The 14,282-nt window shown below is 52.3% G+C and overlaps 1 protein-coding gene across 9 annotated transcripts in view; it reads left to right on the forward strand.

Moving 5' to 3' along the window:
- The window catches only part of CPAMD8 (C3 and PZP like alpha-2-macroglobulin domain containing 8), a 77,263-nt gene that overhangs the window by 5,452 nt on the left and 57,529 nt on the right, over nt 1-14,282 (forward strand). For 6 of the 9 annotated variants that reach the window (XR_012012188.1, XR_012012186.1, XM_072786852.1 and 3 more), the window contains exons 3-12: nt 1,274-1,296; nt 3,166-3,331; nt 3,409-3,461; nt 3,755-3,772; nt 4,187-4,241; nt 6,347-6,460; nt 7,704-7,821; nt 9,474-9,582; nt 11,454-11,681; nt 13,155-13,325. Coding sequence is in view for 7 of the 9 variants with exons in the window: in XM_072786852.1 (XP_072642953.1) it covers nt 1,274-1,296; nt 3,166-3,331; nt 3,409-3,461; nt 3,755-3,772; nt 4,187-4,241; nt 6,347-6,460; nt 7,704-7,821; nt 9,474-9,582; nt 11,454-11,681; nt 13,155-13,325 (1,055 nt within the window). In the remaining 2 variants the exon portion in view is untranslated. The other 3 variants (XM_072786847.1, XM_072786848.1, XM_072786851.1) reach the window with 3 other exon arrangements.

Consider the following 14,282-nt stretch of genomic DNA (forward strand, 5'->3'; position numbering starts at 1 on the left):
CCAGACTGTCACTGAGTTGGGCTCAGGCCTCTGGCCAGCCTCTGCCCTGCTGTCCTTGGTAAACTGCAGATAACAGCAGTGCGGGCCTCCTGGACAAAGGTGGTGAGAGCAGGGAGCTGCCTCAAGGCCTGGAGTCCAGCAGGGCGGACACCTTATTTCTCACGTACAGTGTGATTTGGCCACAGGAGACACAGAGAGATGATGTCAGGGCTCTAAGGCCAGCAAGGTAGCACCTATCCCTTGGGGAGATGAGGGAGAGGCTGGCCTGGAGTGGAAACCGGGAGAGGGCTAGGGTAGGCAGGAGTGAAGTCCTGACTCTGTGGGCCACCCTGAAACCCAGATCAGGTTGGCTTCAGCAACAGAGTGTTTATGGGCTGTCATAACTAGGAAAGTCCACTGGCATCACTGGCTGTCTCCCAGCCCCACTTCTGGGTGGGTCTGTGTCTCCCCAAAGCCTAGAGTGTGACAGGTACGCGAGACCGCTGAGAAATATCCCAGTGTTCTCTCTGATTGGCCTATCTTGGGTCATGTGCTCAATCAATCAATCAATCCTGACCCAACCCCTCTGACCGGGGTGGGGAGGCCTATGCCGATTGGCCCATTTGGGGTCATGTGCTCAACTCTGAATCAATCACTGTGACTGTGGGAAGAGTCACTGAGCCTCAAGAGAGATGGGCGGAACCGCAGCAAACCTCAACTGAGAGCTGGGCAGGTCGTTCCCCCAAGGAAATTGGGGTTCTGCTAGTAGAAAATGGGAATGGATACTGGAAGGCAAAACAGTAGATGCTAAATTAAGTGCTAGAAAGCCTGGACAGGTGTCAGAGTGGTAAATGATTCAGCTTGAGTAAAGAGAGAGGTGATGGGAAAACACATCTACTGGAGGGAAGTCCACTGGGGACCTCAGTCTCCTCTTCTTTCCCTCTACCCTTCTTCTTGTTCCACTCCCCTGGAGAGTTTTCTCTTTGCTCCCCTTACAGCTTACCTTGGGCAGGGGCCGGAATGACATGAATTAAGTATACAGGCTGGCCAATTTTCCCCTGAATAACTTGGCTTTTGTCCATCCCCTCTGGCCTTCAAGCTCTCGCCCGCCAGCTTGGAGTAAACCTCTCACTTTTCCCAATCCCAGGTCAGATCAGCATGACCCAGTATGTGTATTTGTCCACAGACAATCCCTCTGGGTTTGAGAAGGCTCCTAGTTGTAAGGCTGCAGCTCAGGGAGGCAGGCAAACCCAGCTCCCAATTTAACTGTTTTCATCTAATTTTTATTTTTTAGATAAAGGAACAATCAAACTCAAGGTAAGCTATGAATTTTTAACATCTCAATGAACCCCCACCTTGGAAATAATTGATTTGGAATGGAACAAGAGAAGTTTCATGCATGGTGAGAAAAATCATTAACGGTAATGTCAACAATGAATAATGAAGAAAAAATTGAGAAGAGGAGAAAACTCACCCGTGATCCCATCCCCCGTACTTTTCACTTTTGTGTTTCCCTGTAAATCCTCATCCACTTAGAGACATTTCTTTCATAGCTGCAGTTAAAGGGTAGACCCCCTGGTGCTTCCTGCTGTTTTCTCTTAGCGTTGTATAAACATACTTCCCTGTATTCAAATATCTATAATTGTAATTTGCCTTCTATTGGTAAGAGCATGCAGCACATCTCTTTTATGTATTAATCTACTAACCCTTTCCACCTTGTACATGGTTAGATTTCTTTTTTAAAGACTGCTTTCAGGGTTTTGGTAATGTAATCCAAAAGTTGTAAGCATCTTTGTGCATAAAGATGTATTAGCATTCTTTTATTTTTTAAAAATATTTTATTTATTTATTTGAGAGAGGGCATGCATGCGGGGGGCACAGAGGGAGAGGGAGAAGCAGGCTCCCCAGTGAGCAGGAAGCCTGATGCGGGGCTCGATCCCAGGACCCTGGGATCATGACCTCAGCTGAGAGCAGATGCTTAACTGACTGAGCCACCCAGGTGCCCCAGAGATGTCTTAGCATTCCCAATGCCTGCCTTATTGACAGTGGTAGAACCTTTTCTCTATGACAGCAGTTCCCACCTGGTGGGGATGTTTGCCCTCTCCCCCACCTCCAGCCCCAGGACATTGGGCAGTGTCTGGAGACCTTTTTGGTTGTCACAACTGGGGAGGGCACCTACTGGGTGCTCAGCACCCCTGCAGTGCTCAGGACAGTCTCCATGACCAAGAGAGAGCCAGCCCCAGATGTCAGTAGTTGGGAAGCCCTTGATAAAGTCCCAATAGCTGTCCTTTGGGCAGGTCAGCTTTCTAGTGAATCAGAAGGCAGGGTTGCTCTGGACAAGGGTTAAGATTATGCACGATCGGGAAGCCTGGGTGGCTCAGCGGTTGGGTGGCTGCCTTCGGCTCAGGGCTTGATTCCGGGGTCCTGGGATCGAGTCCCACATCGGGCTCCCTGCGAGGAGCCTGCTTCTTCCTCTGCCTCTGTCTCTGCCTCTCTCTGTGTCTGTCATGAATAAATAAATAAATCTTAAAAAAAGAAAGATTATGCATGATCCCTGGCCACTGCATCTCAGAAGGCACTCTTCACAGGGTCGGTGCTGTGAATTTGTATAAGAGACCAATGAAGGGCTATATAATTCTAGGAGAAGGGGCCAGAGGATCTTCAGACTAACTAGAGACTCCAGGGACACCTGGTGGCTCAGTGGTTGAGCACCTGCCTTTGGCTCTGGTGGTGATCCCTGGGTCCTGGGATCGAGTCCTGCATCGGGCTCCCCATGGGGAGCCTGCTTCTCCCTCTGTGTCTCTGCCTCTCTCTGTATCTCATGAATAAATAAATAAATAAAACCTATTTTAAAAAATGCAGACTAGAGACTCCATAAAAAGCCTGGGGATCCTTAACTCTTAGAATAGCTCCTGATTAGCAATTCTCCACTTGGGAATGTGGTGATTCTGGTCCCTCAGGAAACCCTGGCAGTGGCTGGAGACATTTCTGGATACTGGCCATAGCTGCCATAACTGGTGGTGGGGGTTCCTACTGGCATCTGGTGGGCAGAGGCCAGAGATGCTGCCCAACGCCCTGCAATGACAGAGTGGCCCCCACTGCAAAGAATGATCCAGTCCTAAGTGTCAGTGGTGCCAACGCTGAGACACACTCTGTCGTTCGCAAAGCTCTGCGCTCTGCCTGCAGGTGCCCACGGGCCTCCGGGGCCAGGCCCTCCTGCAGGTGTGGGGCCGCAGCCAGCAGGCAGAGGAGGGCCCCCTCTTCCACAACCAGACCTCCGTGACCGTGGACAGCCGGGGCGCCTCTGTGTTCATCCAGACTGACAAGCCGGTGTACAAGCCCCAACACCGAGGTGGGCAGCTCTTGGGAGTTGGGGGAGGGCTGGCCCCAGCCTGGGCCGCCGCACATGACTGTCTCCTTCCCTTCCAGTGCTCATCAGGATCTTAACGGTCACCCCAGACCTGAGGCCTGTCAGCGAGAAGGTGAGATCAGCTTCTAAAACCCTGTGCCTGGAATACACCTGCCCCTGGGACCCCCTGGCCAGGGGAGCCACCAGCAACTGGTCTTTCTCCATCACTCCTCCGCCCCCCCATCCCAGCCTTCCAGTTTCTACCTCCATTCTCGGTTTTGTCTGGTGGCTCCGAGTCCCCTGGGGAGCCAGGGCGGGGTCCGTGGGACAGAGGGAAGCCAAAGCATGGTGAGAGAGTAGCAGCGTGCTCAGAGGGCTGGGGGCCTGCGGGGCCGTGTGCTCACTGCCTGCCTGTCTGTGTTGCAGCTGGAAGCCTACATTCTGGTGAGTGGCGTGTAACCCCCTCCGCTCTGCCTCGGGGGCCGGTTAGCCTGTTCTCTGCCGACCTGGTCGACTGCCGAGGTAGATCCTGCCTGTCCCAGTGCCTAATAAGGCTGGGACTGGGTCTGTCTTGGGGTCCAGATCCTCCCTGGGATGGGCTACGTGTGTGTCTGTCTGTCTCTGTTGATTTGCACACAGCTCCCTAAATGAGGAGATCGGGCTCCTTTTGTCCCTGTTATCCTCAGACCAGTCTCTTCTGTGCACCAGGGTTTCATTGCTCCCGTGTAAATGGCTAGTCTGGGGACCTGCCCTCCGTGCTTGTCCCACCCTAGACGGGGAGCTCAGAACATACACACATGTGCCGGGCACACATGTGCCAGACTGCCCTCAGTTGACTATGGATGTTTGTCTCCTCAGGACCCCAGGGGCTCGAGGATGACAGAGTGGCGACACCTGGAGCCACTCTGCTGCGGTGAGTCTCTTCCCCCCTTCCCCTTCTTTCCTCTGCAGTTTGGGGACTGCCCCTTTGGGTGACCAATGCAGTAGATCTTCCAGGAAAACAGAATTTGCTCTGAGTATACCCCTTCCCTGCAGCATTGCATCCCCACCCATGTTTCTCTGGTCCCAGCATCCAGCCAGGGCTCCTGCACATAACGTCAGGCCTGTTGGGAACATCAGGATCTTGTTTGTTGGCACCCCCCATCTCCCTCCCACTGTATGTCTTCTACATCATCATCCCTTTGGGGGCTCTAGGTCCCTGGTCTGGCCTGGAGCCCTCTTCCCGATTCTGAGATGCTCGGGGCTGACAAGCAGAGACAGGGTTTGCGTGACTCTCCTTCCTTGAGTTCCGAGCCTGGGGCTGTGTTGGAGCCGAGGGTGGGCCTCTCTGACTCCCTTGGTGACCCATCCCACCTCGCCTGGCACTCAGCCTGCTTTCCTCTATCCACCCTCCCCATCGGGCCCCTTCCCTCCCTCTCACTAACTCTCTATCTTCCTAGTAGTAGATATCTGCTGGGCACTGAAGTAGATGCTGACATTTCTGCCCAGTGGAGGAAACAGACATTAAAACATGTGATAGCATCTGCTACGATGAATGCCATGATGAGTGCAACCTCAGAGAGGGCAGAGACAGGGTTCTTGCCCAGCCGGGGACAGCAGAGACAATCCTAGACGGCTGCCTGGAGGAAAAGCCTTTTCAGCAACAAAATGAAGAAGGAGCAGAGGTTAGCTAGGCAAAGCGAGGGGCCAGGGAACATGTTCCAGACAGGCCCAGCATGAGAGGCCCAGTGGATGGCGGGGAGAGTGAGGCTGGGCATAGGAGAGAGGCCCCAGCTGTCAGGAGTGCTGACAATAAAGCAACAGTGAGACCAGGGGCCTCTTGGGCTGCAGGGCTATGTATGGACTTGATCTGTAGAACAAAGAGGAAGAGAATGACTAGCCTTCCACTTTAAAAAGTCCTTGCAGTATGTGTAGACCTGGGGTTCTCAAGTAGTGCGATTTTGCGCCCATCCTTCGGGGTAGGGTTCCTGGCCATGCTGGCCATGGGCTAATGAAGCCCCGTAGAAAATGCATGTTGGTGACATACACCCCCTAATGTCCTCTGACTGTCAAAGGCTTTGAATATGTAAAGAAAGAGACCTTTTGCTGTAGCATTTTCCAATTCCAAAGTGATGGAGAGAAGCTGTAGGGGCTTTTGTAGTCTCTGAGTTTTCTCCAGGGTCCCACTAAGCTGCTCTCACAGTGTCACTGTTGGGGACAGGCAGAGCAAGTCCCACTCAGGAGTGAAAGACCCCCAGGTGCTGTTTTGAGTCCCTGCGCCCATTCAGATTCCTCCCCTGGAGGCTTGTGGAAAATCCCCACTCTCCTCCCAGCATGAAAACAGCTCCAAGTCAGGGTTCCAAGGAACTGACCCAAAGCAAAAGCTGCCTCCTCTGCCTGAAGCTGGTGGCGTTAATGGGGTCCGTTTGCAGAGAGAGCGGTGTTCTGTCTTGAAGCCTGTTCAGAATCCTTGCTCAGTTTGGGCAGCGGTTAGCATATGGTGGGCAATGGGGTGGATTCTGCTCCCAGGGGACTTAGGTGGGACTATTTGGGGTTGCCATGACTTGGGGCGGAGGAGCTACTGGCATCGAGTGGGTGCAGGCCAGCGATGCTGCTCAGTGTCCTACGATGCACAGGCAGCCCCCAACCACGGAGTATGATCAGGCCCAAATGGCAGCAGTGCTAAGGTTGGGAACGACTCAGGTGGGAAGCACAACGGATGAGCTTGGTGGCCTGTCTCCCTGGCTTGTCAGCTCACTGTCTGCAAGGCCCTATTGCTGCAGGGCTTCCCCAGGAATCTGAAGTGCAGCCTGACCTTCAGCCTGCAGGAGTGCTCATTCTGCACAGCGCCCTCTGCCCTCCTCCACCAGCCTGGGCCTGGTGTCTGGCTTCCCTGAGGTTTTGCTCTGCGCAGGGGGAGGTGCAGGTCCCAGGAGAGCCTCTGCTTCGTCCTTGCCACCCTTGCCACCCTCGCCGGGCCCAGCTGGCTCTCTGCACACACTCTTGCTCCAGGATGACGGGTCATCTCTGTTCACACAGGGGTGGCCAACATGACCTTCCCCCTGTCTGATCAGCCCGTGCTGGGAGAATGGTTCATTTTTGTCGAAATGCAAGGGCACGTCTACAACAAGTCCTTCGAAGTTCAGAAGTATGGTAAGTTGGAGCATCTTAGGATTTTAGGATTTCACGTCTGGGAGAGACCACAGACCTGGTGATGACTGATGATGGGGAGGGTGGCAGCAGCCCCATTCATTGGGGCTCAGTGCAGAGAGCTGAGCACTTTGTCATTTCCTTCTTAAAAGAACTCAAAAGAGGTACAAAAACAAAATGTGCCATCTTCGGTATTTGTACATGTACGCTTGTGTCACATTGAGGACATTCATGTTGTTTGGTAGCCATCACCACCCTCTTTCTCCGGAACTTTTTCATCTCTCCAGACTGCAATTCGGTCCCCATGAAATGCTACCTCCCTGTCCCCTCCCCCAGCCGCCGATGCCCACCAGCCTACTTCCTGTTTCTATGAACCTGACTTGTCTAGGTGCTTCATGGAAGTGGGACTGCACAGTCTTTTGTCCTTTTGGGTCTAGTGTGTTTCACTCAGCATGATGTCATCTGGGTTCATCCATGGCGTGGCCTGGGTCAGAATTCCCTTCCTTTTTAAGTCCATTTCTTTTGGTTCTTTCGTCATCATCCTGATCCTGTGCACAGATGAGGGGACGTGAGATGTTCAGAGCCATTCAGGAAACGGTCCAGGTGACAGGAGCTGTGGACCGAACATAGATCACAGCTGCTTACTCTGCTTCTGTGCCCAAATTCTCCCTTAAACTGTTTCTTCCAGGAGGAAGGCCCTAGAAGGAAAGGCTGTAGAGGGCAGGGCTGTTGGTTGCAAGTGACAGAAGCCCAGTGCAAACTAGAGAAGCAAAAGGAAAGGGATTTATGGCCTTGTGTGACAGGCTCGATGGACCAATTACGTCCAGTTTCCTCCTTGTGGGTTCTGGGTGTCCCTGAGCTTCACAGGGTGACCAGATGGCCAGAGGCTCCCGGGCTGAGTTGTGAGGCAAAGAGATAAAGAGATCCCCTCCAGCTACAAGCACTCCTGGGCCACCCGCACCGGTCTAGGAACCTGGCCACTTGTGCACCTCTTGGCTGGGCTGCACGCAGTGTACGCAGCCTAAAAGTGATGCGATGTGGGCCCCTTGAGAGAAAAAGCGTGTGTGCCCCCCCAAAGTAGGAAATAGATGTGGGTCAGCGAAATCTCCAGAATGCTGCCTGCACTCAGCAAGGGTGGTGTGGATTCCTGTAGCGGTGGCCGCGCAGTGGCCCCAGGCTGCGGCCCTGCGGTTATCCCTGCCACAGCTCCAGGACTTTCTGAAGCCCCCACCCGCCCCGGGGGCAGAAGCTGCCCCTCCCTCCTCTGCTCTCCTTCCAGTGTTGCCGAAATTTGAGCTTCTTATTGACCCGCCCCAGTACATCCGGGACCTGGACACCTGTGAGAAGGGGACTGTGCAGGCCAGGTGAGAAGGAGGCGTCAGCTTGGGCGAGCTCCTCCCCTTGTAGGCGTGCCCCTTCCCGGGACAAGCCCCACAGGCACGCCCTTCCCCGTGAGACACTCCCCCATGGGCACCCCCCCCCACACGCCCCCATGGGCACGCCCCTCCTCCCCAGACACACTCCTCCCAGACACACCCCCATGGGCACGCCCCTCCTCCCTGAGACACTCCCCCCAGACACACCCCCGCGGGCACGCCCCTCCTCCCTGAGACACTCCCCCATGAGCACACCCCCCCAGACACACCCCCACGGGCACGCCCCTCCTCCCTGAGACACTCCCCCATGAGCACACCCCCCCCCGACACACCCCCATGGGCATGCCCCTCCCCCGAGACACTCCCCCCAGACACACCCCCGCGGGCACGTCCCTCCTCCCTGAGACACACCCCCACGGGCACGCCCCTCCTCCCCGAGACACCTCCCTCAGACATGCCCCCCCCTCACGCGCGCCCCTCTTGGGGTTTATCCCCCTCTTCCCACTGTTGTGCTGCTCCCCCCGTGGGAACATCCCTCCTCCTCCCCCTCCCCTTCCAGCGTCCCCCTCTTCCTTACAAACAGCACCCACAGTGAATGGGCGGACCCACAAGGGATTTCTTGAAGGGAGTGTCCGTCTCATGACCAGGCTAATGACCAGGTGCAAAGTGAAGGCTGACCAGAGGGTGTCCAGAGTCACTGTCCCTTTTGGGACCCCTCAGAGAGAGCCCTTCACAGCTCGTGTTCCTGTGCAGCTCTGCCACCTACAAGAGTTGTGGCCGAGGCAGTTCTTCTGCCCTTGTCTCCTCCAGCTCTGTGGGATTTTTTTTGTTTCTTTAAGTAATCTCTACCCCTAACGTGGGGCTCAAACTCCCCACCCTGAGATCAAAAGGCCCACGCTCTACTGACCGAGCCAGCCAGGTGCCCCTGCTGTGTGTTTTAAAATCCAAGAATATTGTCAATTATTCTTGAATAAAATTAAAAAATAAAATAAGATCCAAGGATGCATTGGATATGCACATATTTTTGATCGTCTAGAAAAATCTATCAAAATGCCTGGTGTTATTTTTTTTATTCATTGTGATCTGCCATCTTGCTCCTGTGCCCTGTAGACAGGTGTCCCCTCTGCATAAAGCATGACAAACATATGTTTAAGTTTTACCAACATCAAAAAAAAAAAGTTTTACCAACATCTCTGAGAGGATAGTTTTGTCCCCATTCTCTGGGTGAGGAACCAAGACTGGGAAAAGTCAGATCCCCGGTTTAAAGTTGAATTCACCGGGGCACTTAGGCCCGAGTTTCGCTGGTAGCCACGGTTGTTTGATCCTCTGTACTGTCCTCATCGACAAGTGACGGGCCTAGCGGTTGTCTCACATACTCTCCTGCTCTTGGGTTCAGAGTTCCTCTCTGACCCTTGGTCTCTTTTTCTGTCAAACACCAGTCTTGGTGCAGAGGATTGCAGGCCCCTGACATTATCTACGCTGACTCTGGGCTCTGGGAAGGACTGTAAGCACAGAATGTAGGATGGGGAAGCATCCCTGTATCAGCGGACCACAACACAGGGGCTTGACCTTCCTGAGACTGACCCCACCCCACCCCTGCTGCTCCGTGGGAAGTAACTCACTTTGTCCTTTTGTTCCAGGTATACCTTTGGGAAACCTGTCTCGGGGAACTTAACGATCAATATGACTGTAAATGGCGTGGGGTACTACAGCCAGGAGGTGGGGCGCCCCATCCTCAGAACCACAAAGGTGAGGAGCAGGGACCTCATGCACTAGGAGCTTCCCTTGGACATTCCAGATACATAGAATCGTATATTCTTTTTTTTTTTATTTTTATTTTTTAAAGATTTTATTTATTTGAGAAACAGAGAGAGAGAGGCAGAGACACAGGCAGAGGGAGAAGCAGGTTCCATTCAGGGAGCCCGACATGGGCCTCGATCCCGGGTCTCCAGGATCATGCCCTGGGCTGAAGGTGGCACTAAACTGTTGAGCCACCCGGGCTGCCCAGAATCATATGATCTATGGTCTTTGTGTCCAGCTTCTTTTACTTGGGACGATGTTTTCAGGGTTCCTTTTTACGGCTGAGTAATAGTTCATTTTGGATGGGCCACAGCCACATTTTGTTTTTCCATTTACCTGTTGATGGATATTTGAGTTTTTTCCACTTTTTTGGCTCTTATAGGTAATGCTGCTCTGAACACTCGCGTACAGGTTTGTGTGAGGCTGGACGTGTTCCTTTCTCTTGGATGTGGCCCTCCTGGGTTGTGTGGAATTACATACACTATCCCAGTAAGAATGAGCAAAGGCTATTTATTCAGAGCTTTGCTATAGCAAGGGAGTCAGCCACCATCACTCCTGCTTGGCATACTCGAAGCTTTATTGTGAGCAAGAGGGAAGGCTTCAGGTGTGCCCCAGCTTCAGGCTGTGGGCATAGGGAAGCTGTGAGCACCTAACTAGAAGGAGAGCTTCTTGTGAGATTGGTTAGGGGTGCATATTTGTCTCTCTCAGAAGTAGGGAAAAGGGACACTTGGTTGGCTCAGTAGGTAGAGCGTGAGATTCTTGATCTTGAAATCATGAGTTTGAACCCCACCTTGAGAGTTTACTTTAAAAAAATTTTTTTAAAGGGGTGCCTTGAGGTGCCTGGGTGGCACAGTTGGCTAGGTGTCTGACTCTTGGTTTTGGCTCAGGTTATGATCTCATGGTTATGGGATTGAGCCCTGCATTGGGCTCTGCACTCAGTGGAGAGTCTGCTTGAGTCTGCACATATGTGCTCTCTCTTTCTGAAATAAATAAATAAATCTTTAATAAAATAAAATGGGGTGCCTGGCTGGCTCAGTCAGTAAAGTAAGTGACTCTTAATCTCGGGCTCGTGAGTTTGAGTCCCATGTTGGGTGCAAACATTACTTAAATAAATAAATACACCTTAAAAAAAAAAAAGAAAAAGAAGTAGGGACAAAAATCAGGGAAGTTGTCAGTTATTGATCAATTCCTGGCCATTTGGGGCTGGTTGTTCCGGGATTTTGTCTTCCTGCCAGTTGCTAGACACAGGGGTCAGACTTCCTTCAAGGCTGGTAATGAGTTGGTCATTTTTCTGTATGGTCTGGCCATGGTCTTTTTGTATATTTGGGGGTAACTCTATGTTTAGCCATTTGAGAAACTCAAATGTTTTTAAACTGAGTTAAACTCAGACTGTTTTCCAAAGCGGCTGCATGACTTCACATTCCTGTGTACGTAAAGTCTGAAAACCCGGTTTTTCTTTCTTCTTTCTGGATGTGGCTTATTTGTCAGGACCCCGCCTGGGTCCTGAGATAGGGGTGGAATGGGGGCATTCTGTGCCCCGGGTATGGGAATAGAATAAGTTCTCCAAAGTGGGGGATGACCAAGTTCAAATCCCTGCCCCGATGTCTGCTGGAGGGCAATCATCTTACTACAGGGGACATCTTACAGGGGATATCCAGCAAGGGATCCAGTGACTCACAGCATAGCTTGGGTGTGTCACTGAGTGTCCCCCTGGCCCTCCAAGCAGCCGGAGAGTCCTGCAATTCAGATGTGGTTTTGAGAATCTTTCCTTGACGCCACTCCAGCCCTGAGTGAGCATGTTCTGTGTTTCCTACCTCCAGATCCACGGCTCCCAGGACTTTGACATCTGTGTGAAGGACATGATCCCAGCCGATGTCCCCGAGCACTTCCGGGGCACCGTCAGCATCTGGGCCACGGTAACCAGTGTGGACGGGAGCCAGCAGGTGGCGTTTGATGACTCCACCCCTGTCCAGAGGCAGCTGGTGGACATCCGCTACTCCAAGGACACCAGGAAGCAGTTCAAGCCAGGCCTGTCCTACGTGGGGAAGGTAAGCACTGGGGATCCGAAGGGCTGTCTGAGGACACAAGCTGTGCACTGCCTCCTACCCTAGCTCTGCTTGAAGGTCACCTGGGGGTCCAAATGGGGACTCTACTGAAGATGGTGTCTTTTATTTCTTTTAAATTATTTTAAATAAAAATATTTTTAAAAAATATTTTGTTTCTTTGAGAAAGAGAGAGTGTACGTGCATGTGCATGCATGTACACGAGCATGGGAGGGGCAGAGAGAGAAGTGGGCTCCTCACTGAACAGGGAACCTGATGCGGGGCTTGACCCTAGGACCCTGGGATCATGACCTGAGCTGAAGGCAGATGTTTAACCAACTGAGCCACCTGAACCCCCCACCATCCCTGTCTTCTGAACCCCTTGTTCTGACTGCCTTTTCTGAGTGAGGTCAGCATCACAAGGAACTGCTCATAACACGGTCTGTTCTGTTCATACCCCAGTGTGGCACCAGGTCAATGGCCAGCACATGGTGCTTCCTCCACTGTGATTTGTACATGGAGACCGATGGGATAGAATTCAGGGTGCAGAAATAAATCCACGCACTTGGTAGACACTGAGCCCCTGTATGCTCCCCTAACCAATTGCCGAGGATACCCTGCTCCCAGTTAACCACCTATAGCATCCCCACCCTGGTAGCCTCCAACTGGGACACACCTGAAGCCTTCCCTGTTTCTTGCTATAAGGCTTTCCTGCTTCACCTGTGTTTGAGTCTCTGCCAAACACCAGTGATGGTGGCCATGACTCCCTTGCTACAGCAAGCTTTGAATACATAGCCTTTACTCCTTTTATTTCAGGTGGTCTTTATTTAACTCCATACCATGTGGCCTGGGAAGTCTGGTTCACCGTGTGACACCAGGCTAACAGCCAGCACGTGAGGACTTGTACCTTGTGACTTCTTTGCCAAGTCCAAGGTCATGAAGGTCCTCTTACTCCACCCGCCATCTTCTAAGTGTTTCAGAGTTCTAGCTCTTAACTTTAGGTCTATGATTCATTTTTAACTTTTGTAGATGGTGTGAGGTAGGGGTTCAACTTCATTGTTTTGCATGTGGGTATCCTGCCGTCCTAGCCCCATTTGTTGAGGGAACTGTTCTTTACCCATTGAATGGTCTTGACACTCTTGTTGAAAACCAGTTTGCCACGGATGTGTGGATTTATATCTGGACTCTCGGTTCTATCCCATCGATCACCACGTCTCTCCTATGCCAGTACTACATTGTCTTGATTTCTGTAGCTTCATAGTGAATTTTGAAATTGGGACATGTAAGTTCTCTTTTGTTTCACTTTTTCATGATTGTTTTGGTTATTTGGGGTCTCTTGCAATTCCCTGTGACTTTTAGCTTGTCAATTGCTGTGAAGTAGTTGGCTGGGATTTTGATGGGGGATTGGGTTGAGTCTGTAGATCAGTTTGAGGAGTGGTGCTGCCCTGACTGTTTTGAATCTTTGGTGACCCCTTCCAGGTGGAGCTGTCCTACCCAGATGGCAGCCCAGCCGAGGGGGTGACGGTCCAGATCAGGGCAGAGCTGACACCAAAGGACAACATCTACACCACTGAATCTGTGTCCCAGGGAGGGCTGGTGGTGTTTGAAATCCCCTTCATCCCTATGTCAGCACAACATGTGTGGCTGGAGGTGGGTGAGTCTCACAGCCTTGGTGCCTTCCTCAGTCCATGCTTGGGCACCAGCTTAGTCGACCTGTGGCCTACTGCTCCCCTGAGGGAGTTTACAGTCTTTGATGTGGAGTTTGGGGGATGGAAACCAGCCCATCCCAGGGCAAGATGGGAGGTCAAGGAGAGGTGAGGGCTCCTGGCTCTGTCATGCTGAAGGAGGCTGTCCCAAAGGGACCTCATGATGTGGACTCCTGACCTCGGGGAGGGTCATCCAGGCTGCTTCAGGGAGGGTGAAATAGCATGCAGAGGCCCTTCATCATAGTGTAATTGGGCCCAGCGAGGCTGAGTCCCTCAGGAAGATACAGAGGAAGGAATTGGCAGGGTGCCCCTGACCTCACAGGGGTGTTGGGGGGTTATCCAGAAGGCAGCTTCAGGGGGACAGAGTGGTCTGATTTTTAATATTCAGCGGTTGTTCCAGTAACTATAATGGGAGGGTACCTGGCGGGGGGCACAGTTGGGCAGACAGGAGGTGATGACAGAGAGGCCACTGAGCCTGGAGCTGTGAAGGTAGAATGGGCAGGACATGGGGTCCCATTGTCAGGGGAGGGAGGAGCAGGAATGGTAGAAAAGGGTGTCCAGCCACCCCCCACCCCCTGGCCTCTGTGATGGCCTCATGGATGCTGGATGGCAGGGAAGGGGTGGGGGTGGCCGAGAGTAAATGTGTAGGTGGAAGCTGAGGACACTTGTGGTGACTATGTCCTCAGTCAGGCAACATGTATTTAAAGGGTTTTAACCATCAAAGTTGTAAGCTTGGGGGTGTCCAGCCTACAGCTTTCAAATGGACTACAAATCCATTGCTACAATTACAGCTTTTCTTTTTAATGATTAAAAGGCATTCCTTTATTTCCATTAGCCCCCTAGCAATTAAGTAGCAGCAAAGCCCTGAAATGACCACAAATACCAGAATTAGCTGAACAAT

This window comes from Canis lupus, chromosome 19, assembly GCF_048164855.1.
Source record: "Canis lupus baileyi chromosome 19, mCanLup2.hap1, whole genome shotgun sequence".
In the NCBI taxonomy this organism is placed as follows: Eukaryota; Metazoa; Chordata; class Mammalia; order Carnivora; family Canidae; genus Canis; species Canis lupus.